General features: G+C 38.8%; 1 protein-coding gene across 5 annotated transcripts in view; it reads left to right on the forward strand.

Moving 5' to 3' along the window:
• PIP5K1B (phosphatidylinositol-4-phosphate 5-kinase type 1 beta) overlaps positions 1–27642 on the forward strand; it is a 114075-nt gene that overhangs the window by 14340 nt on the left and 72093 nt on the right. For 4 of the 5 annotated variants that reach the window (XM_074570447.1, XM_074570445.1, XM_074570448.1 and 1 more), the window contains 2 exons: positions 19882–19963; positions 20585–20653. In XM_074570447.1, coding sequence (XP_074426548.1) covers positions 20585–20653 — 69 coding nt within the window. In that variant the 5' untranslated portion in view covers positions 19882–19963. Of the gene's footprint in view, positions 1–13025; positions 13047–19881; positions 19964–20584; positions 20654–27642 lie in introns of those variants that run through there. The other variant, XM_074570449.1, reaches the window with a different exon arrangement.

The following is a 27642-nucleotide window of genomic DNA, read 5'->3' on the forward strand; positions in this document are numbered from 1 at the left end:
CTGTCTCACTTTTTTGGATTGATTTTAAGTTCATGACTATTAAAAAATTCCTTGAAGTGGGAAATCAGATAAATTTCACTCTGTATATACTGCAAGATTCTTCCACTTAGAAAAAAAATCATGTATTAGCATTCATTAGATGTTTTATGGACAATTAGCACTTAGTATAAGTAAGCAAATAAAACCTCTTCTGCAGCATTTACCTCAAACTCTGTAGCTTGAAAGGTAGCGTGCTGCCCTCTTCATTGCTGCTCTTGTCTATGGCATGGTAAGTGGTAACCCAGCTGAAACTCACATCTTAAGAATTGATGAGGCAGAAGTGGCTATTTGAAAAATCAGATTGAGGGGAAAACTGATGAGGCAACTGTTCTGAAACACACCAACAGAGTTAACAAATACACATACAGTAGGGCAGGAAAAAAAAGGTTTCTGATATTATTTTTGAAGCCATTCCATATTACATGAATGTTTACAAGAGCCTGAAGGAATGAAACCACAAATCTGCTAAAGTCCCAGTGCAGAACAGGGTGGTTAAATCAGCTGCCCTTCATGAATTTAGTGATTCTGGGTTGTTCAGAATGCACTCTAATTTTGGCAGTCCAATTTCTTCCAAAGCAAAGTCAAAACAGGCAATAGCTACCATAATAGCGCTTCTAAAATACAGCTGATCCTTGCAGTAATGTGATTTGTATATAATTTCCATTTTTTGAATGTGAGGAATAAGGAAAGCGGCAGGAGTGTTATGACGTGTTTCTGCAAAGAAAATAACAATGTCAGAGGCTCTGTACTTACATGATTAGACATATGTTTTTGTCCTGTATGTGGGCTCCAGGTTCTTGGCTGTTGTCCTGGTTTGAGGTAAAACAGAACCAATTTTCTGTTTTGTAATTTTACTTTTTAGCTGGGCCTCTTCTAACTGATTAAACTCTGAAATTAACAGCATATTGTTCAGACACTGTTCACTCTCAGTGACAAGACCTGATTATACCAAGGAATGGTATGCACAGAGGCTCTTGCTTATACTTATTGCTATAACAACCAAGGCCAGCTAACTTCGCTGTTTGCCCCATTAGAGGGTTGGAAGTGGAAAAGCATAGAGGCGTCCCAGCCGCAGGGAGGAGTGGGCAGGATAGGTGACCCAAAACTGACCAACAGGGTATTCCATCTCATCTCCATCATGCTCAGTATAAAAGCTGAGGGATCAAAGGAGCAAGTCTCTTTCTTCAATGGCTGATGTCTGAGGAGGACCCTGTCTGTTCGCCTGCCTTTGATCCCGAACTGAGCATTCCTGACTCCAGATCCAGAATTCAGCTCCTGTCCGTTGCTGACTGCAGTCTGGGACTTTCCCTGTGCCTGCTGGTGACCCAGTCATCATCCTGGGAGCTGGATATGGTTGTGTGTACATGGTATACTTTTTTAAATTTTATTTTTATTATTCTATTACTATTTACTATTTCCTTATTTATTATTATTTTCATGAAAGTAGTTCAGTTCTTTTTCTAAACTCGTAAATCTCCTTATCTCTTCCTCTCCTCTCTTTGAAGAGAGGAGGGGAGGGCCATCTGTCGTTCTGATTGGCCAATCTGGCCAAACCACGACAGCTGTCTAACTAGAATACAGATTATTTTTCCATAAGAGATGTACCTGTTTCTTATCTGAAGATGCAATTCTTGATGGCATAGTATGCAAGAAATTATCATGAAAAGGAAGTTTCATGTGTAAGCCTGTCTTTGTACTTACAGCTAATAAAAACATTCAAGTAGTTTCCCTTTTAGACCACTCAAAACTGTGGAATTTCAGAAGGGGGTGGTTTCCTATTCAGTTTCCTTGGGATTAGTTGTGCTGTTTCTATTCTATGTGGATAGTTCTGCAGCTATTGCAGTAAAGGTGAGGTTTTTGTTCAGTTTGTGACATAGGTACTTCTGCTTACTTTTTTTTAAACAGGGCCTGGTTCTGCAAGCAGCTAAGCGTCAGAGTAATTTTATAAGGCCATAGTGATGCAGGAAGTAAGGAATAAACATTTTTTCAGAACCAATATTGCTTCTCTTATTTTTGAGTCACTTAAACTTGTTCCTAATTATTTTATAAATATCAAAAAAACCACCTCAAGGGAGTGGTTGTGAACTCATCATCATTAACTTAGTCAGTCTTGGCATTATCATTGCATTTTTGCAAATTTTACAGGCCTATGGAAATAATGATGCACGGTGCCAAGTGATAGGAAGAAACTATATTGGGAAAGTGTGGAAAGTGTGTTCAGTGACAAAGTTAGAGTGTAAGAATATAGTGATGAAGCTTGCTCATACAGGATCTCACATTCTGCAGCATATAGTCAAAATGACGTTGATTTAATGAGCTGCAAAGGCAGTTCTTGGACTCACATCTCAAATTTAACACTGAGAAAATAGTGTCTTCTGCAAAAAGTCTACTTGGAATGTAATTTATGGACTATATTCATGTTCAAAAATATTAATGGGTTTCATTTAATGCAGAGTGTTTGGGGTGGGGGGAAAAATCATGCTGTATATTTTCCTTTGTTAGCAAATACATGTTTTCCTGGTAAGAATTATGTAACAACAAGCTGCAAACTGGAAAAAAAGAAATGTCTTTCAAGTTATCCTGACACCATTAGTATAGTTTAGTGGTGAAATTTAGAGATTATGCTAGAAATTGTCTAGCGGGAGTGTGGATCAGTTGAAATGACAAGATAGTCCAGACATTGAATAAGAAATGGCACTCTGCAAAATCACTTTTTATCAATTTCACATGAAGGAACAAACCTGATGAATGGCGTATTTGTAGTTAGGAATTATGTCATTGTGTCTAGGATGAGGCACAGTGTGAAAAATGCAGGCTCCTGCATGGTGTCCCCTCCTCTGTGGGACGAGGAACAGAGGGCTTAAGCACTGCATGTTGTGTATGGTGCTTTGTGTTGGGGCTTCGCAACAGAACAGCGTGTGGCTGAGGTCTATACAGAAGGACAAGAGGTGGGCTCCGTCTGTCATTATAAACTGCTGTACGCGTGAATGCTATTTGTTGAAATTGTGGCCATGAGATGTAAATGCAGGTAAATCACAATAGCGATATCCTGTATTTCTCTCTCAGGGCCTGTAATTAAACTTGTATGTGACTTAAAAGAAGGAAAATACTATGCATGCAACCCTTACATTCTCTGTTCTCTTTAATCTCTGATCTATTTTGCGTGGTATAATGACAGGAAAAGAAAGGGTGTGTGAGGACTAGATGTACGTGGCAAAGGCTCTCTGTTATCAAAAAATACATTGCAGAGCTAACTTCACTCATTTAAGCCTTTTTCTGGTTTATTGTGATTGTGCCTCTCATCCCTGTGAGGCTAGTTTTGGCCTCTGGTAATAGGTAGGAAAGGAGCTGAAACACGTGTCTTTGTTCAGTTTGCAAGAACAGTATGACACAGAACCTTTGCAAAGTAAGTACAGAAGTACAAGTTCACATCTTGCTTCCTTGACTGCCTCCCTTAGCTCAAAGGTTCTTTTTGTAACTACTAAATTATCCCACACAGAGAATATGCTGCCAAAAACTCTTTCCTGCATGCAAATGTTACATTCTGCTACAGAACGCGGTGCACCTACACTTCCAATTCTGTCTGTTTTGCATGGTAAAACACCATTTGGAGGATCATCAAAATGTGCACAGTAATGCAACCTTAGTGCTTGCAAGGTTTTAAAATATGCTCTACCAGCATCTCCTACTAAAGATCAATATATTTGTAATGACCATGCAGGAGGATGTTTCCTGGTATTAATAGCATGTACTGGAAAAAATGGAAATAGTGTTTAATATCTTTCTGAATTCTTCAGTATATTTGTTCGCCTTTGTAGAGGTTTCATCTGGTTGTTAAGCTGTAGAACTTAAGCATTATATTCTTTTGCTCAGATTTTCTGGTACCATAATTCTTTTTATGATTGCTTTTTGTTTAGCCAAAATTATGTGTACAGGTAATGGTTTAGATTGATCCGTCTGCAAGTATTGGTCTATTTGATGTATTCCTCACAGAGATGCATCAAACTATGCAGTGGCTAAAAGATGTATTTATATGTGGTGGGTGGTTTGGTTGTTTGCTTTTTTCTTAATTAAAGAAATGGCAGCAGAAAAGTGGTTGTCTTCAAGCTAGTGATATTCAGCTGCCTGCTGAAAGAAGATTAGGAGGCTTGATAGTAGAGGTGTGAAGAGTTAATAAAGACTCCAAGCTTTTCGAGAGAGATGTGTAGGACTCTGATTTTTTTTTTTTTCTCTGTTTTGTCTTAAGACTGCAACTATTTTTCATAGCACGTAACAGGATCCCAAACTCCTGTTTTAGAGTTTGGGATCACAATGTTATGCACTGATGTGCACAGTTAAGGGTAGTAAAAATCACATCTCACATGATTATACCAGCTGCAGGTTGGAACCAAATAGTAGAGTAAAATACGAAAAAAAGTGTGTGTGTGCATGTATATAATTTTCATTGAATGTGAAGGCTAAATTTCTGTCTGTAGTTTTTGGTAAACATCTGAAAGTGATGAAGCCAAGGCAGAACAATCCCTTCTTTTCACAGGAGCTTGATGTAAGTAAATGTGATTTACTGTAGTAAGCTGCTCAGGTCTGCTGACCCATAACAGGTGCCTGCACAAGCCAGTTCTGGTTTGTTTGCACAGGCCCCCTCCAATGGTCCTTTGCAGGTACGTCTCTTCAGGCTTTTGAGCAGTGCAGGAGCAGCTTACAATGGTTGCCTCTGCAGCTAAGCTCTACAGCACTTTGAGTTTGACTGGTTGGTTTGTTGATCTGTCTCCTTGATCTTGACCATGGATTGATGACATTTGATATAGGTAGTAGTTGCCTGACAGTAGACAAATGGGGCAGGACTGAATATCTCAAAGCCCTTCTGTGACATAAATGTATACATCTATGCTTCACAGTGAGCTGACTTTTCTGTATTTTCAGACAAAAATGCCTGTATCATCCTGGAGACAAAAATCAAATTTGCTTTCTTTTTTCTCTTCCCTACAACATAACTTTATACTATCAGCTGTTTATTGACTTTGTTAATTTATTTTTTCCCACCCCTGAGTATCCTTTCAACTATTCAAAGTTAATGGCACCAAAAGCCTGTTTTTAATAGACCAAAGCAGAAAGCCCTTCCTATCCATGTATCTGCTAGTAACATGTATTTCCTGTCTACTTTGGCTCTCTTGGTCTTTGTCCACTATTGCTTCCTACTCTGCCTTTCGTCTGGGTTCAACTGTGCACAGTCTCTTGCTGAGATCTCTCCCTCCCTGTTTTTCTCTTTTTTTTTTTTCTTTGTTCCCCATCCCAAATTGCTCGCGGTGTTCAGTTGTGCCCTTCCTGTCTGTTCTATGCATGAAAGTCTTCAAAGAGAAAGAAAGTATGCTTTTCAGCTAATTCTAGTTTTCTTCCTGCTGTGAGGACATAAACACAGCAAAGGAAATGAGCAAAGTGATGGCTGGCGCAGAGAGATGGAGTTTCAATAGCCTTGGCTGCTTTCTGAGCAAAGAAGGGTGCACACCTTCACAGGTACACATGCCATGCAGGTATGAAATACACCTATAGATTCCTCTTCCCTCCATCCACCCTGATATGTGTCAGCTCTTGGAAGCTGTAATTTTTGTTTTGCAGAGTATCGTGCTACCTTAAACTCAGTGGCATGAAAGGAGAACCTTCCAAACCTGTGCAGAGACCACACTGGCTGAGTTTTGGACCTGCTGGGTGCATTGATGCAAGAGGTTGTTCAGAGACAGGTGTACCAACACAGGCAATTTTTTTTGTAGAGCAAGTAATCAAGGGTTATTTAACTAGAAAACCTCATTATTACTTTCATGATTCAGAGAAACTCCCAAGTGAAGCATCTACCAACAAGCATTGCAGGACTTCTGCTTTACTTCTGCGAGGGTGGTTTGTCATCAGCTGCTGGGTTAAGGTTGTGCGTCTTTCTTCATCATAGCCTCACTTAGCATCACCCTGCCAACTCCTTCATCCTCTTGAGTGAAAATGCAAGCTTAGACCTGTATCTCCAAACCAGTGCTTTCTGCTGAAAGCCATTCGCTTTGAAGGGAGAAGTGGATAGTGTCCAGTTTTTCTGGATTTTATGCCAGGCCAGTGTTAGTCACTGCTAGTTAACAGCAGCTTTTTTTAATGAGGTGCAGCACCTCCAGCCTGGCCTTGCGAGGCATCTGACAGTGTCTAGCCTTCTTCTTGGTCACTCTTGCATGTGCATATGCTAACATGCACACACACACACAAACACACCAGCCAGAGCACCTCAGTAAAGATTTTTAGCTGATCTCCTAATCTACTTGTTAAACTAATGGCCTTCTCTTACAAGCATTTGGATAATACAGTGCTCTGCAAGACAACCGTTCACACCACCATCGCCGTTTCTGTGACTTTCTGCTGTACCAGCTCCTGCAGCGAAGGGGCTACCTCTGTCTGTCTTGTGGCCATCCTTGCTGCTGGAAAGGCAACGAGGGGTAAGCATGCAGCGTAGTCTGCCTGGCTCTTACTTGTCTCACTGTTTTCTTGCCCTTTATTTGGTGATCCTGCAGGTGGGCTGCAGTTCTGTGCTCTTATAATGATACCATATTGCACACAAAACTAAAGACCGATCTCTTTATTTGCTAGAAAGTAAGAGCACAGCTAGCTAGTCCAAAATATTAATGAGGGCCCCTTTTCTCTTACCTAGCTAATCGTCACGCTGCTTGTTCCTAGGAACAAGACACAAAACAGAGAGGTTCAGGGGGTAGTGAGTGCACGCTGGTAACAGCAACCTTTGAAAGGCAATTTTCTATAAATACATTTAAGTGTATGTGCTGTTCAGCATACTGATTTAAGTCACCCCAGACTAAAAAAATAACAACCCAATGACTGGTAAAATCATAGGCTGAAAAAGTTATTTCACTTACTTAATCAAGCATTCCAACTGATTAGTGTCAGGTAAGGCATACCAGAAAGTGGAGTATCACATTGTATTGTTTAAATCATAAGAACACTCTGTTTCTGTGAGAATGTATTGATTTAATTGCTTCTTTTTTTTATCACTTTAGTTTATGAAACTATATGGTGTTCATAGCCAGTGACTATATTTTTGTCTTGGAATTTTGTTCTCTTTATACTTAATGATTCATAAAATGGTATGCATTAGGCAAAAAGTGTGATTAATACTTTTTTTTCTTTCTAAGTGCTGAAAGATGTATTTTTACCTTTTGAAAAACCATGGTGTAGGCCATTAACTGACTTACAGATAATACTGTATGCCTTCTCTAACCTAGTCATAATGATGCTTCTAAACCAGTTATAATAATGCACTGAGAGGTGTAGATGGTGTTTCAGAGGGCTTCTGTATGAAGGAAGGAGATTCTTATTCAGGCCTCTCAAGAATTCAGAGGCTTCTTTCATTTGTGGGAAAACTAGCACTTATTTTCCTTGGAAGAGCTGACAGGTTCTGATCGGTTCTCTTTAAAATTCAGTGGTGTCAGGCTGTGTATGGTTCTGTTGGAAAGTGCTGTGGCACTGCTTGGTCTTGGTGCTGGTGGAGAACTGTCTCCTTTTTGTTGTAAGTCCCATTCTCATTGTGTTCAGTGTCTTCTTTTCTTTTTTTTTTTAATCGAAAACCTAATTTATGTGCAGATGTATCCTTTGCTTATAGTGCTAGCTTAGGATTTTGTATTTTCCCATAATATTTCTAGCTAGGTTATGTAAAAAAAAAAAACAAACCCAAACAGCTTGCCGTTTGCAGAGAACTTCCTGGGGAGGAAGACTACGGCAGTGCTTATATATTGTTTACGAACTTGTGGGGTTTTTATAAAAAAAAGTTCATATTGGTGCAGTTAATGTGGCATGTAAACCACACCTAAAAAACAATGGAGTGTTTTGGAACTGGCAGAAATATTTAGTAATGCTTTCGTTTTACTTTCTTACTGCCAAAAATATTCAGGGACAGGTTTTTCAATTTGGTTTGGCAAGTGAAAGACTATTGTAAAACAATTTGCTTATATCGTTTGGCTGTAAATAACTACTTGAAAATGTTAATTTGAAAACTTCTATATCACCATTTAAAAATTCTGTGGCTAGGTTTCCATATCTTAAGAGTTGTAACATATTTCTTCCCAAGATATACCTCATGTTCCTTAATGTCAGTAGGATAGGTGTCTATGTTGATGTGATTTTGTTTCTTAAAGTACACTACAAGTATATTCATAGTTTCAGATGAGTGCGAAATACAGCATACTGTCACGCTGCTGTTGGGCAAAAAAGCAGTCAGTTGCTCATTCGGGTCTACCCATCAAAGACTGATTTGGAGAACAGAAATATACGGCCCATTATAAGGGCAGTAGTACCTTTACTTTTAAGCATCCACATGGCCAGAGAGTGTAATAATTTTTTTTAAAAATACTAGCAGTTCTCTTGGTGCGCTTAGGGGTGCAGTTCTACTCTAGTGGCTGTAAAATGTCTGTCTCCGTTTGATGACAACTAGACAGCAGCTGTGACAAATAGCAGCTATTTCCTTACAGGCTGAGCAGTTCTTTCCTTAATTGGTTTCAGAATTTTATTTTATTGTATTTCTCTTATTTTTTGAACTCCTCTTGTCAGACGTAGCTTCTGAAATTATTCTTTTCTCCCTTGAAGCTGTCTCTGTAGTTTAAGAAGAAACATGTTAGAAAGCTCGTTTAAACCAGGAAGATTCCAGCTTATGTGCTTGGGAGGGCATTTCATAAAATGGGATAATGGTCTCCCTTTCCATAGCTTTGCAAGTGATTTGGGAAGGGTCTCTGAGAAACTTTTGCTGTATAGGAAACTGAGAGCTCTTAATCTAATCAAAGGAATTTTGGTGATGTAAGTGTTGTTCTGTGCTGAGAATGGTACGATAGGTTCTTTAAAATCAATTTCAAGAATGAAGTGAGCTTTTTGTTAAATTCTAACTAAAATTAAGTTGGAGAGATCCAAGGAAAACTTCTACTAATTGCAGTTTCAACTTTGCAGAGGGAAAATAGTGTGTTTTTTTAATTAGTCATCATAGATTTTATTATTGAGTACAGTGACTTAAGGTGTCTCTCATCTGAATTTAGACATGACTTTCAAATTTGGTGCTTACTTCAGTCTTCTGTATCCATTCTTGAGGGACCTTATTTTTCACAGAAGTTAGGCCCCTAAAAAACAAGTTGCTGTTTAAATATACATTTAGGAATGTAACCTTACCTGTGTGTTACTGTAGATATTTCCCCCAAGATAATCTTGAGCTTAGTTCTGGTGCTGTTGCCCAGACCACTGGGCACTGATGCCAACACGTCTTTCCATCTGTCTCTCAGTCTTGCTTCCTGCCTTTGTCACAAGCGGATTTACAGCTCTGAGGTTATGCGGAAGTGTGTGAGGGATTGAAACAACTGAGACAATTGATCTCTCATTTAGCATGGGCCAAAGGCTGACGAGTTGCATCGCCTCCTCATTCCCTTCCAAGTTTCTTCTTGATCTCAGGGGAGTCCGTGTAAAAGTGGTGCTTGCTGTTGTGAGGAGTTACATTACGGTTATTATTCTTCAGTAGGTTACTTTTTTGTTTGTTTAATTGTCTAGGTGAATTCTCCTGGGGCCTGAGGAGCACTGGCGCCACAATAAGGATGCTAGTGAATGCATGCTTGGAAGGCAGGACCATAGCAGCACCAGCTTGGATCACCTGAAATTGTTGCAGATATTCAGCCTGAGTGATAGATGGTGATACTATGGAAACCAGGAGGAATCATGAGAGGGTATCCAGACCTTTCCCTTTGTTCAAGACAGTACCAACTACATTTAAAACAGTAGTCTAATCGGTCAAAAAATCTCCAGTATTGCCTGTCACATCCTTCAAGGTAGTCTGTTCCACTCTTCATCTATCTTTTTGCAGCTGTATAGAAGGGCTCTCAGATGGAGGAAGATGGTATTTTAAAGATTAATTTCTTAGATAACCTGGCTGCTGAAAAGCTTAACTTAGCTAGCATTCAGTAAAAGCTGTATGCACAGAAGTTATACTTGCAGGACCCTAGGTAAGAAAGCATAGAGAACTTGAATATCATGATAATCCACTCCAGCACTGACCTCAGTGTTTCCACAGCATATCCTTCTGTAAACTTTGTGAATAATTATATGCTAATATGCTGATTAGCTGAATAATTTCCAGTGGCGTTTCACTTACAAGTTGCCTGTGGAGAGCTGATGAACAAATTATGCCATCTGTTTCAGTGCATGTGAATTATTTTAACCACAGCTTTTGTGTGTTGTCCACTCAATCTTTTTTGGAATGTTCTTCTAAGCAAGTAATTTCTATTATCTGTCTTCACTACGTGCTTCTGTTGGAAAGTTAAGTTTGCATAGCAGTTCTGAGTTGGTGAAGAAAAATATAGTATGGCTGACATTTTGGTAAGGTGGAAAAAGGTGGATGCGTAGAGAAAAGATAAAAGTCTCAGATCATTACAACTATTGTGAAGTTCTTGTTTCATACACATTTCTTATCATAGTAGTTTCTTCTGTGCTTTTTTAGTTTTGATCTTGCATGTTCACTCAATGCTTTTTATACTTAGCCTTATCCATTTGAAATATTTTCCATTTTTTGTATGATTCTTTCTGGAGTTTCAGATCAGTAAAGTTGTTGGTTTGACCAAATTCCTCTTTTGTGTACATCTCCTGCACAGCAAGGTGGGATTGTTTGCACCTCTGTTTGTGTCATTCCTTTAGAAAATAAGTAACAGTTCCACTGACCTTCTTTTCCCCTTGTATGAGAATTTATTCCCTTTGGATCTTACCTACCAATAATGTCAGTGATGCAGCTTGCCTCTCTTTCCTTCCAAAAATCATGACCAGCATGTTATGTGATCCCTGTCATTCAGTTTTGCATGTACTGCCAAAGGCAAATGTAGAAGAATTTTCCCTCTGATTGTGCTTTTTGCTTTCTTAATCAATCATTTGTCCCAACATGCTGCAGTATTGTGTTGGACAGCATGCATTATGCGGTGGTGTTATCTCAAATTGCAATGTCTGGTATGTGTTAGTAACGTTACGACCATTGCCATATCAAAGTTGACAAAGTAATGGAGCAGAGCTCTGATTCTGGACTCTGCAATGTCTTCTACCAGTGCCCTTCACTGTGATACTACCATAACTTCTATTTTCTTCTGCTGCATGCAGTTGTATGTAGTTTGCAGGGGTTTCCTTCTTTCACTTGTTTCAAAGAAAACCCCATCTTGACAATTTTTAGTCATTTGTAACTCAGATTGGCTTTTTAGAAAGATTGCTAGTCTTCTAAAAGCTACCATTGTTGGTACATAAAATCTCAATTATGAAAACATAAGTAGGAACTGGGAAGTCTTCTTTGACTATGTACAAATATGCCTTTCTACTTCGTATGCTTTCAGTCTGTTACAAAATAATGAGAAATTAATGAGGCCATTTCACTTCATAAAAGGACGGCCTGTTAGCAGTTTCTGCAAAATACACAATATGACGTCAGTTATGTCAGGGATAAAATGTTTGTTCTTTCTGATTGCTGATCTAGGATCAGTGATTTGGAAGAGTCCCATAGTTCTTAATACATGAGCACCACCTACTATGCAGTGGAGAATTTGCTCTGCTTTTACAGTTGGTGTTTGGAAAGACATAAGAGATCCTTTGGTGTGTCTGGGAAGAACAGAAAACACAGCAGTTGACAGTAGAGGTTAAATAGGCTAATAGGCAATAGAGGAGTAAGATTTGAGACTCCTAAGAATAAAGCTCTGAATTTGGAAATTCATGGAGGGAATAAAAAAAAAAACCCAACAACAAACTATCTCTTCCCAGAGGGCTTTCAAGTTATCTGGGAGATGCAGAATTTAAAGAATACAGAAGTGACAAATGGAAAGGGATGTGTTTTGTTGGAGGAGCACAGTATGCTATGTTTCCAAGGACTTCTAAACTTCGATTCCTTTACTAAATTTGGTTTGATTTCCATTGTTGTAAGCAAGTTTCCATCTGAAAAATCACAGCAGCTTATTTTCAAAACAAAGAATGTGAAAAAACAAAGCTATAACTTGTGCTGTTCTTGTGGCTGTTTCTGTGACTCTGGGTATTACAGTTGTAGTCTGTTTCACCTCAGAGAACAGGTTAATGCACTAGGAGTACCACTTTAAATGGAAGATGGCAGGACTCCTGTAAGTTGTCAGATCTCCCAGGTAATCAAGCTGTATTCCAAGTATTTGTAAACTCTGATGGAGGTGATATTTGCTGAAGTTCTACCTTTTAATTTGTTTTCCCTTTCTGAAAGCTCAAAGAGGAGGTTAGGTGATCTGATACTTCTTGTAGTAAATCAAAGCATTACAATATAAATGTATATAGTTTATAATATAAATAACAGTTATAAATTACTTTTCAAATTCAGCCTGCAAACAAAAAAAAATTGGTACTCCTATTACCACTTTAAGAAAAAAAAATAATGTGCCATATTCTGGGAAACGGGGTCACTACAGAAATCAAACAGTATCAGAGTCTTAGCATTGTACTTGGATTAGTTACTGAGAGCCTAAAACATCTGGCAGGGCACTGAAACTAACGTGTGTTATTAAGCTAGGTAAATAAAGGTGGTGTGAACAGCTGAGATGACTTGGACTAGGCTAGCAGTCTGAATGGCAGTTTTGTGATGCTTTTTGCTTGCTGCTTTCTCTGTAGCTCTTGTGCTGTCCTGATGTTATCATGAAAACCAGGAGAAGAAGGATTTTTTTTTCCGTTTTATTTTAGATGTGAATTTCATAACTTTGTGTACTGCCTGTGATCTCCATCTCTTAATTTTGAGGCAAAATTAAAAAATTAATTACATTTACAGGCTAATCAGGACTTGAAACTGGACAACACGAGCAGGGTTGTCTTAGGAATAATTCTTTTTTTTTGTTTTACTTAGCATATGTCATGGTTTGGGCTGGACTTGCCACTGAAATGAATGACAATGCTCTCCCCAACCTCTCTCTCCACGGAGACCAGGGAGACAGAGAAAGAGGCTTTTGAGTTCAGAAAAAAAAGTAAGCTACTTTAACAAAATATTAATAATAAAATAAAAAGAAAATAATGAAATATATACAAAACCATACCAAGCTCCCAGGATGACGATCACATCACCAGCAGGCACAGGGAAAGTTCCAGACTGGACTCAGTGACAGATGGGAACTGGATTCTGGATCTGGATTCAGGAATGCACAGCCTGGGATCAAAGGCAGATGAACAGAGTCCTCCTCGGACACTGGCCATTGAAGAAAGAACTGACCTTTTGATCCCTCAGCTTTTATACTAAGCATGATGCAAAAGGGATGGAACACCCTGTGGGTTGGTTTTGGGTCACCTGTCCTGTCCGCTCCTCCCTGCAGGTGGGACCCCTCTACACTCTCCCGCTTCCGACCCTCCAACAGGGCAAGTAAAAAAGGTGAGCTGGCCTTGGTTGTTATAGCAGTAAGTATAAGCAAGAGCCTCTGTGCATACCATTCCTTGCCATAAATTTGAAATGATCAGGTCTTATTAGTCTCTGGAAGCAGACAGTGTTTGGACAATATGTTGTTAATTTCAGAGACCTCAGTTAGTTAATTAGCAGCATTAATTAGCAAGACCAGCCTCTTCTAGTTTTCACTTATGCAACAACCATTACATTATTATCACAAATTTTACCTAGCAGGTTTCACTTTCACTCACTCTTAAAACCTCCATAACCAGTTAGGGGGGGCCGGGAATTTGCCAAGGTAGCAGACCTAACCATTCTTTTTTTTTCTTCACTCTTTTCTACCTCTCCTTTACAATTCATACAATTTCTTTTTTTTCTGCCATATAGGCAGAAAAGATTAATTTTTCTTTTTTCTTCTTTCTTTTTCTTTTAGCAGGATAAATCAGTGTTATCTACAATGCAGTAAAAAGTTTGCTCTGCTTTCACAGTTGGTGTCTGGAAGGACATAAAAAATCCTTCAGTGCTTCTGGGAACAGCGGAAGTCACAGCAGTTGACAGTAGAGGTTGGATAGATAGGCATTACAGGAATCAGGTAGATTAAAGACCTAGGGTCAAAGTTCTGAATTTGAAAATTCAGGGAGGAAAACAACATTTTTCAAATTTGAAGCTTTTTCAGAATTTCTAATGAGTGTCCAGTGTATTGCAATATGTAAACATTGACTTCATTCTCAGGATATATTGGTTTAAAAATATATACTGGCTTTTACTCCTTGGATGTTTCAGGTATGGGGGCATACAGGTATGTTTGATCTTAGATGGCTGCATGACTTCTACTATAGGGAAGTGAATCTGTTCCATAGACTAGTGTCTGGGATATTATTAAAAAAAAAAAAAAAAAGAAAAGAAAGAGGAGGAAAATAAAAAAAGAAATAGCTAAATTGTGTATGTATTTTTTTTTATAACTGAATGGCCAAATTTTTACTTGAGGGTTATGTAACTGTCCAGACACTCATGTACAAAGAATGTTCACTGACATTAAATGACATAAGGTTTTTGGAAAAGGGGGTTAACTTGTGATGACTGTTGGGAAAGCAGTGGGATGTTTCATGTATTGCCTCTTTTCCAGCTCTGTGCAGGACACCAAATTGTGCTTCCTTTCACTTGTTTACATGTGCTTATTGGCACACTGACTAGCAATGCTTGCATGTTCTTAAACACCGCTCTGCATTGTCTGGTTGCCTCAGAATGAAGGCAATTAAATAATGAAAATTATAGTTGGTGTTGTTTTAAAGTGTAAAGAAAAGCTCTGTAAGGAAGCTAAAATGTAGTAAAAGCAATTTAGGTCACACTTTTCACATGATAACAATTCAGCTGCCTCCGGAGTGCTCTGAAAACAGGGCAGTGCAAAAAACCTTGGAGGTCCCTTCTTCACTTTCTGTTCCCAGGGACACCCCAGAAGTATGCTGGTATTTTTAACTTGATTTCATATGGAAACAAGATGTATGTATGCAACTTGGATGTGTGTTCGGAGGATGTTTTGTGTGTCCCAAGCCCCATCTTTTGCAAATAATCTTATATAAATAATCCTACTGCTCTAATTCTACTGGAGAGGGAAGAGGAAAGCTATTGTCCGTTCTGGTTGACCTAAACTTGTCAACTAAACTTGACAGTGGTCTAGAGTACCATCAAGTTTCATAGAAACATAGACAAGATGAGACGATAACTAACTGGGAAAATGGGTGCTGATGCACTAATCGTGGCCAGAGAATCCAGATGGGAGGGAGACTTCATAAATGTATTATTTGCAAGAGAAGTTCATTCAGTGCCCAAGAAGGTGTGAGCTCCAGTCTTCATCATCCCAAGGAAGCAGAGGAGTTAGCATTATTGGTGGCTTTTGATCTTGGAGCTACTCCCTTGTAGCTCCAAGGTTACTACAAATGGTTTTGGGGCACTTGGGGTGGGGTTGGGGATCACAAGAGGACAAGTATGAATATGTGTTGATGGCTTTTTCTGCTGTGGAACATTTTTTGTTTAGATTTTTTTCACCTTCCCGTGTCACGAAGGTGTAACAAAGATCTGCATCTTTACACTGGAGCTGAAATCTGGCAGTGTATGACTCTGTCCTCCAAGTGGTTTGGTGGAAGCATGTTGCCGTATAGATCTGCAAGTCCTTTTAGTGAACTGAGGAACTGGCTTGTCAAGCTACTTTCACAGCTACCACAAGGAAAAGTGTAACTGGGTAAATCTCACCAGTAAAAGTGAGTTTTGCAGTAAATGAAGCAGCTTTGATTTTCATAGTTGAATTGAAAGATGCAGCTTTAAAGTCATAACCAAGTAGTGACAAGGGCTACTAAGGATTTAACTTGATGACTCTTTTTAACAGAATACACTATAAATGCTATTTATAGAATTAGAATTGCCTGGCAACATCTTTGCTTGTTGTGCTGACAAACTGCCATCATCAAGAATGCAGTCTGGAAATTTTCAATACCAGTTCTTAGGACAGATAAAATGATTATTCTGATCATCTCCATTTTTTGTCTGGCACTGACTTGGGATCCTTGGTATGAATTTAATATGAGATTCTATGTGCTTCTCTGAGGAGTCAGCTGCCCCATTCTGGGGGTTGCATGTCTTCCTGGAGGAAGGCAGAATCACAGAATGGTAGGGTTAGAAGAGACCTCTGGAGATCATCTAGTCCAACCCTCCTGCCAGAGCAGGGTCACCTAGAGCGGACTGCACAAGAACGCGTCCAGGCGGGTTTTGAATGTCTCCAGAGTTGGAGACTCCACCACCTCTCTGGGCAGCCTGTGCCAGTGCTCTGCCACCCTCAAAGTAAAGAAGTTCCTCCTCATGTTTAGGTGGAACTTGCTACGCTCAAGTTTGTGCCCGTTACCTCTTGTCCTGTTGCTGGGCACCACTGAAAAGAGCCTGGCCCCATCCTCCTGACACCCACCCTTTGTGTATTTATAAGTGTTGATAAATCTCCCCTCAGCCGTCTTTTTTCCATACTGAAGAGACCCAAATCCCTCAGCCTTTCTTCATAAGAGAGGTGTTCTAGTCCCCTAATCATCTTGGTAGCCCTTTGCTGTACCCTCTCCAGCAGTTCCCTGTTCTTCTTGAACCAGGGAGCCCAGAACTGGACACAGTACTCCAGGTGCGGCCTCCAAGGCAGAGTAGAGGGGGAGGACGACCTCCCTCAACCTGCTTGCCAAAGACAACTGTTTAAGGATTAGGAAGTGCCTGTCTGTAATAAATAGGTTATCTGAAATGAACAGGTATGAGAACTGAATTTCTGGATTAATTCCAAAATGGTGTATTCCATCCCAATACATTCACACACACACACCAAAAAAAAAAAAAAAAAAAAAAAACAAAACTGGGTATTTCCTGAAAATCCAGTTTTGTGTTTCAGACAGAAAGATTAAAAATATGCACCCATCTATTTTATTTGTGTATTGTCGATCTTAGACAGGCATAATTACTTCTTGTATTCTTTAACTTCTATTATTCTCCCTGTGCCCACTGGAAAATTTTAAGTGTCATTTTGGTTTGCCTTTTGTTTGTTTTTTATTTCTCATATTTAAAATGATAATTATGCCAGGTGAAAAGATAGCAATATATCTTCTTTTAGATGAGGTTTCTCTTTCTTAATGTACTACCCACTCTAGAAGCCTCCATGCACTAGAACTGGGGAGATACCTCTCACAAAATCAAGGGGAAAAAAATGCAATTTTAACTATCAGTCGGCAGTTGTAGTGAGAATACACATGGCTTGCATTTGGAATGTGATTTCTAAATAGCACGTTTTGTCACTGCTTTTAAGAAATTACCTAAATTATATTAAGAAATGCATTCTTCAAACAAATATTGTTTTCCTGATAGTGGAAAGAAATCAGAACTAATCTTTAGTTGGATGAATTAACGCATGAGGCCTGTAGGAACCTAACGATAGTGTTTGTCATGGATGTTGGCTTTCATTGAAGTTGGTGGGATTTCTAAAGTTCACTTGAATTTGAGCTAAAAGGCCATTCAGCTATTAGTACCAGTACCTGTTCTGTGAGCTGGGCCTAAGCAATTAAGGTTGTGTAAAAGCAGATAGTTACTTATAATCTGGCAAAATTAATGCCTTGTGCTGTCAGTAAAAGGTGAGTTTGTGTTATATAAGGAAAATGAAATTTAAAAATCAAGAACAAAAAAGAGAAGGTGAGTAGGAAACTTGCATTTGTTGTCTGTCCCCTCCGTTCTCTAAACTCCAGCTGTATGGTGGGCAGGGTGGCACTGACATAGCGGGCTTCTGGCTAGGTAGAGATATTAAAAAGGCACCTCTGTAGTTTTAGAGGAAAATGCATATAGCACTTTTTCCCCAGAATCATGGAAATTGCAGTTTGTGTTAGTTAAGGAGTGTACGATTCAACAATTCCAGTGTGTGAAACTGAAACGTAGATTTTGCCTTTAAAGGTTAAAGCATGTATTGAGTAGATGTGATTCTTTTAAGTCTGCATTTAGGACAAGGAGGTGTTCCGAGCAGAAAGTTGTAATTGAAAGTTGTAGACTTGTATCTCAGGAATGGAACAGGTCACGCTAGTTTTTGCTGCAAGTAAGACTCATGACCAAAATGTTGACTCTTCAAGAACTTTTGGGAAAAATACACTTTAAATTTCTACTGGACTTTAATGTTTTTCTTGTCATCTGGTAGAATGCACAGCATCTAAGAAGCTAAACAGGAGATCTTTATAGACCAGTCTTTCACTGAATACCTACGGTATTTTTGAGACTAAATGTTTTCCTCCTCTACCATCCCCACCCCCGAGTCCTACTTTATTGTGAACCTGCCCTTTGTCAGACACATGCAGAGATCCAATGCTTCGGTTATGGTAGCTTCCTGCTATTGTAATAAAAAAATAAGTAGCTGTAGCTTAGCCTGGAAGTGGGTCCAAGACTAAGTTGTGACCTGTCTTTGCACTGTTAAACCTCAGCAGAACTGAGACAGTAGCTCTTGCTATGCTTGATATAAAGCACATGAGAAGGCACCCTGTACTTGTACTTGGTAGTTGCTGGAATTGAGATCTCATTATCTGTTTTCCTATCCTTGGCACTATTACAAGGGTGTATTTTCACATGAATGAAGTGTTCTTGAATAATTTGTCTGACTATGCTGGGAACAAACAAGGTTTTCTTCTGTGTCTGGCTTGAGGATTTTCTCCAGCCAACTTCTTACTGAAAGTAAGTTCCCATGTTGCATTCATAGATCGCTTTTGTTGAGTATGTGTGATCATATTTTAGGAAGTTTTGGAAGTAGTAGAATATCTTACTGTATCAATAGTCTTGGGGGTGTGTGGAGAACAACAATTGGGGGGTTTTGGTGGTTTTACCCAGGGATTGGTTGATTAAACAGTCTTCCTCCTACTAGTGATCAAAATGACATTTATTTTCCTATAAAAGCTTTTCTAACACAAGTTCTTGATACCTGTGTTCATATACTGATAGAGTTACAAGTATGGATCATTATTAATTAATATTAAATGTATGAATATAGGTAAGCTAGGTAAACTACACTCAGTTTTAAAAGCTATCAAAACCAAGTTGTTGCCTTTAAGTAGGAGTTTGATGTGTAGGATGATGCTAATGCACATCCAAGTAAGGGAATTATTGATTAAGGTACATTAATTGCATGAAGGCTACAATGAGGAAATGCACCTAGCTGCACTAGGAAAATACTGGTATGTAATATTAGAAGAGTTTTTTTCTAAGGAGGAATTGTTTTGTTCTTAGAAAATGCAGATTTCTATTTGTTGTCCCTTTTTTTTTGGTCTGAGGTGCAGTTAATACTCTGGTTCTCTGAAGAGGAGGAAACTATTGTTTTGAAGCCTTTTATGAAAAGGTTTCTTAGTGCTGTTATGTATACTTTTCAGATTACTGGGAAATTAAATTCAGTGAATGAGGCCTGGGAATTACTATTTTTTTTTAAATCAATTTTTAGTTATGTACAAGATGCTATTTCTACTGATTAAAGACAAACAAGATTGTTAGATTGTTGGGTTTGATTTTTTGTTTTTTTTTTTTTTTTCTTCCGGTATGGTTGAGAAATTAAATTGAAGAATAGCTTTACTGATGTGGCTAAAAACAGATATGGAAGATGGGAGGGAGAGCTGATTCTAAAGAGGTATCAAAGAATATCTGATTATGTAAATATTTCTCAAATGTTTAGTCAAACTATTTTTAACTATGAAATAGCTCACATCAACAAGACTACTCACAGAAATTATGCTAATAATATCTTCCATTATGGAAAACTTCAAAAATAAGTTTATTTGTTATCTTGCTTGGGCTGAAGAATAATAGAAATAGGAAATCTAAAGCTATTCAGCGAGATGTAAATTTGTGATGGCATAGTGGTAATAGATTTTTTTTTCTTTTAATAGGTTGTGGAAAACATTAACACCACCGATGAATGCCTTGATCTTCACTCTCAGCTCCAGATGACTTGTCCTATTGTTCATAAGGGTACGTATACTTCCATTGTGAAAGTGTTGGCAAAATCTAGAACAATTTCAAAACGTGTCCTTGTAGCTTTTTGTTTCATTCACTCTGGCAGCCATGCTTAAGTGTCTGACCCAAGTGGTCTCTAATTTAGTGGTTTATTCTTGATCTAGTGTTGCTTTACAGCCATGGTAAGATACAATGTCAAGTATCTAAGTCCTCCTTTGAGGAGATAAAGCATGTCAATGCAGCCTTGGACCTCTGAGACATGCCACCGAGAATCTGGCACACAAGTTTCATAGTTCATCATCTTACCTTTCAAGATCATCTCGTGCAGTCTGCTGTGGAGCGAGATTTCACTGCAATGTCTTCCTGCAGACCTGCATACTGATGTCAGGAAAAAGAAATAAAGGGTTGCATAGAATCAGTCATATGCTTGACGTATTCCTGGGGCAGTGCTGTCCTTTTAGTCTGCCTGGAAAATCCTTCTAGGAATATCCTAGATACGTCACTGATCTTGGTGGCTTATTGTCCTCTAAGAAGTTTGTATTTAGCAAGAAATGGATAACAAATAGTATGATGTTTTCTGAAGACTCGCTTTTCTAAAGCAACTACTTCTTTTATAACTTAAGCTTCTGTTGTTAGATGTCGTCTGTTACTGAAAATGGGGATGTTACTGCTGGAAAGCCAAATGAAGAGAAAACATATAAAAAGGTAAGTAAGACTTACAACATTTTTCATTGCGTGTTTTTTCCCTTCATATTCGTAATTCAGACCTGCTATAAGTGAAATATATTTCAGAACTGGCGAAATACAAGAACAAACAAAACATGTTCCATTGATTTTTTTTTTTTTTTTTTTTTGGGGGGGGTACTTTATTTCTTCTGTGAAATCGTAAGACATGTCTACCTACTGCAGAGCCTACTATTGAAAGCTTTTTCAGTACAGCTTCAAAGTGTACACTCTTGCTAGATTGATGGAAATTCTTTGCTCTTAGCAACAGATACACCTCTGGGCATAAACGCTGTTGTCAGAAATTTAGTGCAGTAAGTTCCCAAATGCTTTGAATGTTTATCTGATATGTCTGGACTAAAAAACCTACGCTAATACTACCCCCCCCAGTGCTTTGTCAGACAGTATACTTCTTGTTTGCTTTGTTTTTTAAAACAGAAATATTGTTTAAGAGAGGACATATTTAATGTTGGAGCACGCATTGATGCTAGCAGCATAGGGCTATTTAGGTGTTGTAACAGTAGCTGATACTGGTTTTGGTTTTGTTTTTCTGTCTGGGAATTGTCTGGGACCAGCATCATTTAGGTCCACCTAGCACTGTTGATAACTAAAGAGAGCTATAAATGCGCATTTTTCTATACATATTTACACAACCAAATTGTTAGGTGACAGATTTGATCACTTTCTTGAGAGATCACCTCAAAGAAGTGGTGATTTTTTCTTTTATTTCTGTAATTAGCACAGAGATCCACATGATTCTACAGTACATGTTATGGGTTAGGGGGTTTCATTTCTGAGTGTTGCTTACAGCACTGCTGGTCAAGTCAAGGACAATAATAAGTTCTTTTCGCACCTAAGAGTTCCCACCTAATTCTTAGCAATTACCTTTTCAGTGTCTGGATGACCTTAACATTCCAGATAATTTTCTTAGAAATTAAAGGAAATCATATTTGAGAAAATGTTTTTTTTGTATTTAGATAGAGGTTGTGTTCAGTCTCCTAGTTTATGGCTTCAAAAAACTGAAGTCTAAATTGTTCCTGACATTTAGTAGAAGAAAGAAAGCAAGTTCAGTGCCTGAAGTGGACACTTTAGCTGTTTTATATTGCTAGACTAGACAAGACAAATCCTGGTAGTCCTGCCACAGGTGAGTTTCCATTCCCACCAGTCATTCTAAATGCTCTTCTCTGTTCTGTTCAACTCAAAATTCACAATATTCCAGAGGAAGCCTTGTAGAGACTTCTGTCATGGCACGAATTCTCCTGGGTATTTACTGGAAATACATCTCTGGCAAAGCCTAGAATTCACAACTACATCATGTTGGGAGGTCACAGTGACTATCAACTCTAAATTCTGCCCTTTTCCGTGAACCACCAGTTGTCTATACTTGTATTTTATGCCAGTTCAATTCCTTTTCTTACACTTACACCCTCAGTTTTTCTGTGTTCAGGATCCTGTGTTGCATATGCTCCATAGTTTAGTGTTATCAGCAAATATTACCATTATGCTCCTGCTTTTTTTGATAATGTTAATAAAAAGATTAATAAATTTTGACCCCACAATTTACCCATGCAGGGCTTACTGGTAGCATGTCTTTGCCTGATGCTTTCACTCTTAACAACGTATCTCTCCTCTTAAGACAAATTCCTTACAAACCTTGCCGTTTGTGTTAATTCTCACCTCCTCCAGATACTATGTCTAGAAAATTACAGGGTGAGCCTGGCAGGACCTGTGTTTGACAGAGGCATTTTGTGCCATTTCCCACTTAATTACATATTTTTAGGTAACTTTCACAAGGAGATCTTGCTCTATTCAAGTCTTGTTTATAGTTAAGACCCGCCTATCTTTTATTGCCCACATCACTTTTCTTCACTCTTTTATACAGGTATTGCATTTACAGTTCTCCAGTCACTCGTTGTTGCACTTTGTTTGGCTGGAAAATACTTGCAGTTCTGTCCTGTGACTTTCTGTGCCACTTCCTCCAGAAATCTGGGCCGGGGAAGAGCTTGTTTCCTCAGCTAGTGCTTTTTCAGCTATTTGGGCAGTTCCTGTTCCCATCTACCACTGCCCTTGATGTCAGCGGAAAAACTTAGGCAAGATACTTACGTAGTTCTGAGGTTGGACCGTGCTTGCTAACCCATTCTCATTGCTCAGAGGCTTCACTTCCACTTTTTTTTTAAATAAAACCACAACATAATAAAGGTGAAGAAGCGTGTGCTGTTCAGCTTAGAAAAGCAAAGGACAGTACCTTGTCTTGAATTGTGGCAATTCTGGTTTTTAGCCTGTTCTACTTTGACCTCTAATGTGTAGCACAAGGGCAGCTGTATAACTGTTGTTAAGATGGGACTGAGTAAGTTTATGAAGGACTGTGTGGCATGAGACCCATGGTACTGGTGTATATCTTTGACCTGGAATAGTTTTACCAGTGATGTGCTCCCTGAAAAGGTCCGATAGCCAAAGAAGTTGTGTCATGAGGTGTGGGCATGGAGGGTTTCAATGGAGCATAGCTGTAAGGAGAATGAGTAACTAGCACGTAGTCTGGAAACACAGAAAAGTTTTGTGATGTCAAGTTTCATGTGGGTAATTCAAGGGGTTTCTAGTGATAATTCTGGGAGATAATCATCCTGAAGTGTGTTGACAGTTTCAGTCTCAACCTCACCCCAGGTAAAAGGTCACCGTTGCAAAGCAGAGAGATTAGTCAAGGAAGAGTTAATGTAATCGTGCCATCATCTCCTGTTGTGGGACCCACTGGTTCCACATGAGGACTCAATAACAGTAATGCTGTCATAAGCTGTGTGGTTTGGTCTTAACTTTAAAATCTTCCTTGGGCTCTTTATCTTCTTGCAGAGCAAAATGCCAATGTGCCTCTTCATCCTCTCCCAGCAATTGCAAAAGGACTTGCTGATTCAAGATCTGCAGTCACTTTGTGGCAAAAAGTACATGATACTCTCATGCTTGCTGGAATGTCTGTAATGCCCAAAATAAAAGAGATAAGGGATGCACTGATACTGCCCCGCTGAAAGGTCATATTTTCCTTCATGGGGTGGGGGATGAGAGGGAGCAATCCCCAATCTGATCTAAAAAGCAAAATAGCCTTCTGCTTAACTGTATCTTGTGTCCATTCATCTTTCATAATAGCATGCAAAGATTATGTCTGTGTAACTTTAATCATACGTGTATATAAATTATATACAAACGGGAGAAGCGATGCATGGAAAATGTCTGCTTGGTGATGTAAAATCCAATGACCCATAAGAGAAAATTAAATAAATATCTTGGCTTTAGAAGCATTTTTCTTGTCCCAGATCCAATGAGGAATAAGCCTAACTAATCAATATATATTAAGCAGTGTTTTAGTTGCTTGATCTGGAAATGTAAATATCCCTTATTAAGAAATGTGAATTGTCTCATAAGAGAAACCTGGGGGAAACTAGAGAACACAATTGCAAATACTTGATTTTTTTTTTTTAATTGATCTAGTTTATGCAAGTGTAAAAAAAAAAAAAAAAAGGTATTTTTGTTTTGGAGATAACGGTGTTTTTATCTAGTGTATATGGAATGGCTTACCTTAGCCAATACAGTCTGTCCCATTGATATAGAGATGATATATATGATGGGTTACTAAAACCTGTTTCCATCAGAAAACAAATTATTTCTAATGGCTGTTTGAAGAAAAACAATTTTCTGCTGGGGCATGCAGAAAACCTTCACATTCTTTTCCTCGTGTTTCACTCCCCCTTACTTCCGAAGGGTCTGGAGCGGATGATGTAGATTCTGCTTGGAGTAGCAGCTGGACTGGACTGACTGGTGTAGAAAGGACATACAGCTGCAGTTGTACCTGGTGATGTGGGACTGACTTGCTGCAGCAGCTGGAGAATGAGTGGGAACTAGAGACTCCTTAATCTGCTCCCTATTCTGTTGTTGTCTCTTAATTCTGTAATTCTGCTTTTTGCATGCTGTTCATACTATCAGGGTGTGCACTGCTGAGCTCCATGTTCTCATCTAGTGCATCTCATCTCTGAGGACTAGTTAGCTGTGATAAATTAGTTTGTAGCTCTATGCTAAGTAAAAGCACCTGAATCATTCACTGGTGAAAATGGGCAATCCTCAAAATGTGCATGTCCTTTCGCTGTGTATATGCACCAGTGTATTTTGGCCTGCTGTAACTCTTTAGCATAGTTTGGCCTTGGGGGAGTTTCCAAAGGGATTACTTGCTTGTTCATCCTCGGGGAAAAAGGAATCTTGTTTGTAATGGAAAGTTTATATCTGACCTCTAGTATCTTTGCTGTGCAGTAGCGATATGCTCCAAACATACCCTGAATCTATGCAGATTATTTACAAGAGCCATACATGTATTCCAAACATCTGTAGTAATGACTGTTTTTCATTATTTTAAAGTTTAGCTCACTTGTATAAAAACAAACTTTCTCCAGGAGAGCATTTCTGACTTCATCCATGATAAAGCTTTCCAGGCTAATAAGTAATCAGTTGCATTTCTGGGACTTTAGTTTCTTCCAGTAGTTTCTTTATGATTTTGTTCAGCTCAGCTAAACAAATGTTGGTAGCATCTTTATCTGAATTAATTAAATCTGCACATGTGCAGCTTTTGCATTGCAATGCCATCAATCACACAGTAGTCCCTAAATCTGCTTCCTGCCAAAACAGATTTCAGTAGCATCCTGATGCTTAATACTACAATGGTGGCAAGAATGGGGCACAGACAGGTCTGTCAAAGCACATTAAGAGCATAGAAGAAAAGCACACCAGAAAACAAAGCAGATATATATACTGCACTTGTTGTGGAAACCTGGTACTAGATTACCAAATTCTCTACTTGTAGTCTGGAGGCTGCCACACACATACACAATTAGACTTTGTTTCTCATTATTACATGTCTTGCGGCTTTTTTGCTTAGCGTATTACAAGTACTTTACATAACCTGTTCAAAACTGTGTATCGTAAGTGTGAGTCATTTTTCGCAGGAGGAAAGGGAATTTGCACGAATAAAGGAAACAACTACCTATTATTAGAGCTTGCAGAAGCGTACAAGCAGCATTGCTGCATCACATTTAGCATTGGCTTATGTCCTGTGTCTAATGTCTGCATGTAGGGTGTTTATTATTCCAGACATTGAAACTTCGCTACTGGAGTTTCTGCTGCACTGGGACCTATGTTTTCAATGGCAGGCTTTTGAGCACTTTGTACCTCTGCAAAGATCCCAAAATGACTGTCTTTGGTGGCCTTGCCTGGAGCAACAGCTGCTACCAAACTTATAGGTCTCAAATGCTGTTTCTCAGAGAGAGAGAGAGAAGAACCAAAGCACCTGGATTCATGGCTACTCCTGAAACTTCAGCATAAATGTTTTGAAATGAAGGAAAAATAAACTGAAAGCCATGGAGTCACCTGAATCCAATTTTGGAAAATGAAGGGAGACCATATTCAGCTTGGGTCAGAAAATCATTCTGATAGCAGTTGAGCTGGAAGAATCTAATGTGTGAATGGATGTCTTAACTGCTTCTTTCTGGGAGGGCATCCCAAAAAAGTTGTTAAAATTTTTCAAAGAACTACAAGAAAACTACTTTCACCAACTTTGAACAGCAATTGTATAGAAAGGAAAAAGAAGATACAACATTATCAGTTGCTCTTCTTTAATGATCCATCATTTATGCTAGCATTCAGCATAGTATGACAGAAAAAGATAAAGTCTACTGTTTATATTTTAATAGCACAGCTATTGATGTGTATAATTTAGAAAGCACAGCCAACACTACATACAGCAGCATGTAGTTTGCATGTAGCACTGCATTAGCTTGTACTGAGGCATCACTCTGTGGTGCCAAGAAAAAGAATGACAAAAGAACATGGCATAGACCAGTATAATTTCAGCTTTCTGAAAGAAGAGATACACCCTGGATATTTCGACTCTTTGCTGCAGACCTTTATTTTTCTAAGTCTATGGTACCATTTCTAATTAAATCTGCGTTGTACAAATAAATACCTGTCTGTCTTTCTGGTTATTTTGAGTTACAGAGTTACAGTGCCTTATTATAAGAAAAACCTGGGATAGAGTGTTCTTCTGGAGGTCACAGCTGCTTCTTGCAGAGCAGACTAGTGGCACTAAGCTAATTTTGTTCTGTAGGAATAAAGAACAACTTAGTAATAGCCATTCGCCCACCCTCTCCAGCAGCAAGATCCAGAGGTGAGGGAGATGGGCAGAAGTCCAGCTTCACGAAACGTGACCTGCAGCAGTTGGGCAAAGAGTTTATAGAGAGAAAAACAGTGTGAACTGAAGTGAAGGAGTACTGTGGCTGTAGCGGTTGCAAGTTGTGGAGAAACAGTAAAACTAGGTCATTCAGTGGGATTTTCTATTTTATGTCTCTGTGATTTAATGTAAAATTAAATTGATAGCTCAGATGTGTCAGCTGCAAAGAGCATGCTGAGATGGGGTAGTCATCTCCAGAAGCTTCATCAGAAGCAGCTGCAAGAAGTGGTGTTGCAATGGGACTCTAAGCACAGCAGGCACTCAAAGACGAGAGCTCTAGTGCAGAAGTAATGGACAAGGCAATAACCACGCATACATCTTGAGTCTAATTGCAACTTCTGAATGTTCAAAGAGAGCTCTTTTTAAATGTAGCTTGAAGAAGACATACTATTTTTCAACAGGCACTCTCCTCAGGAGGTTTGGCTTATAGGATTACACAATTTATGGAGGCTTAGTATCTTTTCAGGAGTCTTGGAAAAGATAAACTATGTTTGCATGGGAGTGATAGTGTGCGTAGATTCCTGTTATGGGTATACTGAATAACAAATGCTTCCTTGTAGTAGAAGATTCACATCTGGCCTAACCATATGGCTTGAACCATTTTGACCAAGTGAGACCCTGTGGATTTAATTTTTTTTTTTTTTTAACTTTGCTGAAAATGCTTCCTGCAGGAAGCAGGCTATTTTACACCAGTCCAGTTCATTAAGTCCCA

Source organism: Larus michahellis, chromosome Z (assembly GCF_964199755.1).
Source record: "Larus michahellis chromosome Z, bLarMic1.1, whole genome shotgun sequence".
Lineage (NCBI taxonomy): Eukaryota > Metazoa > Chordata > Aves > Charadriiformes > Laridae > Larus > Larus michahellis.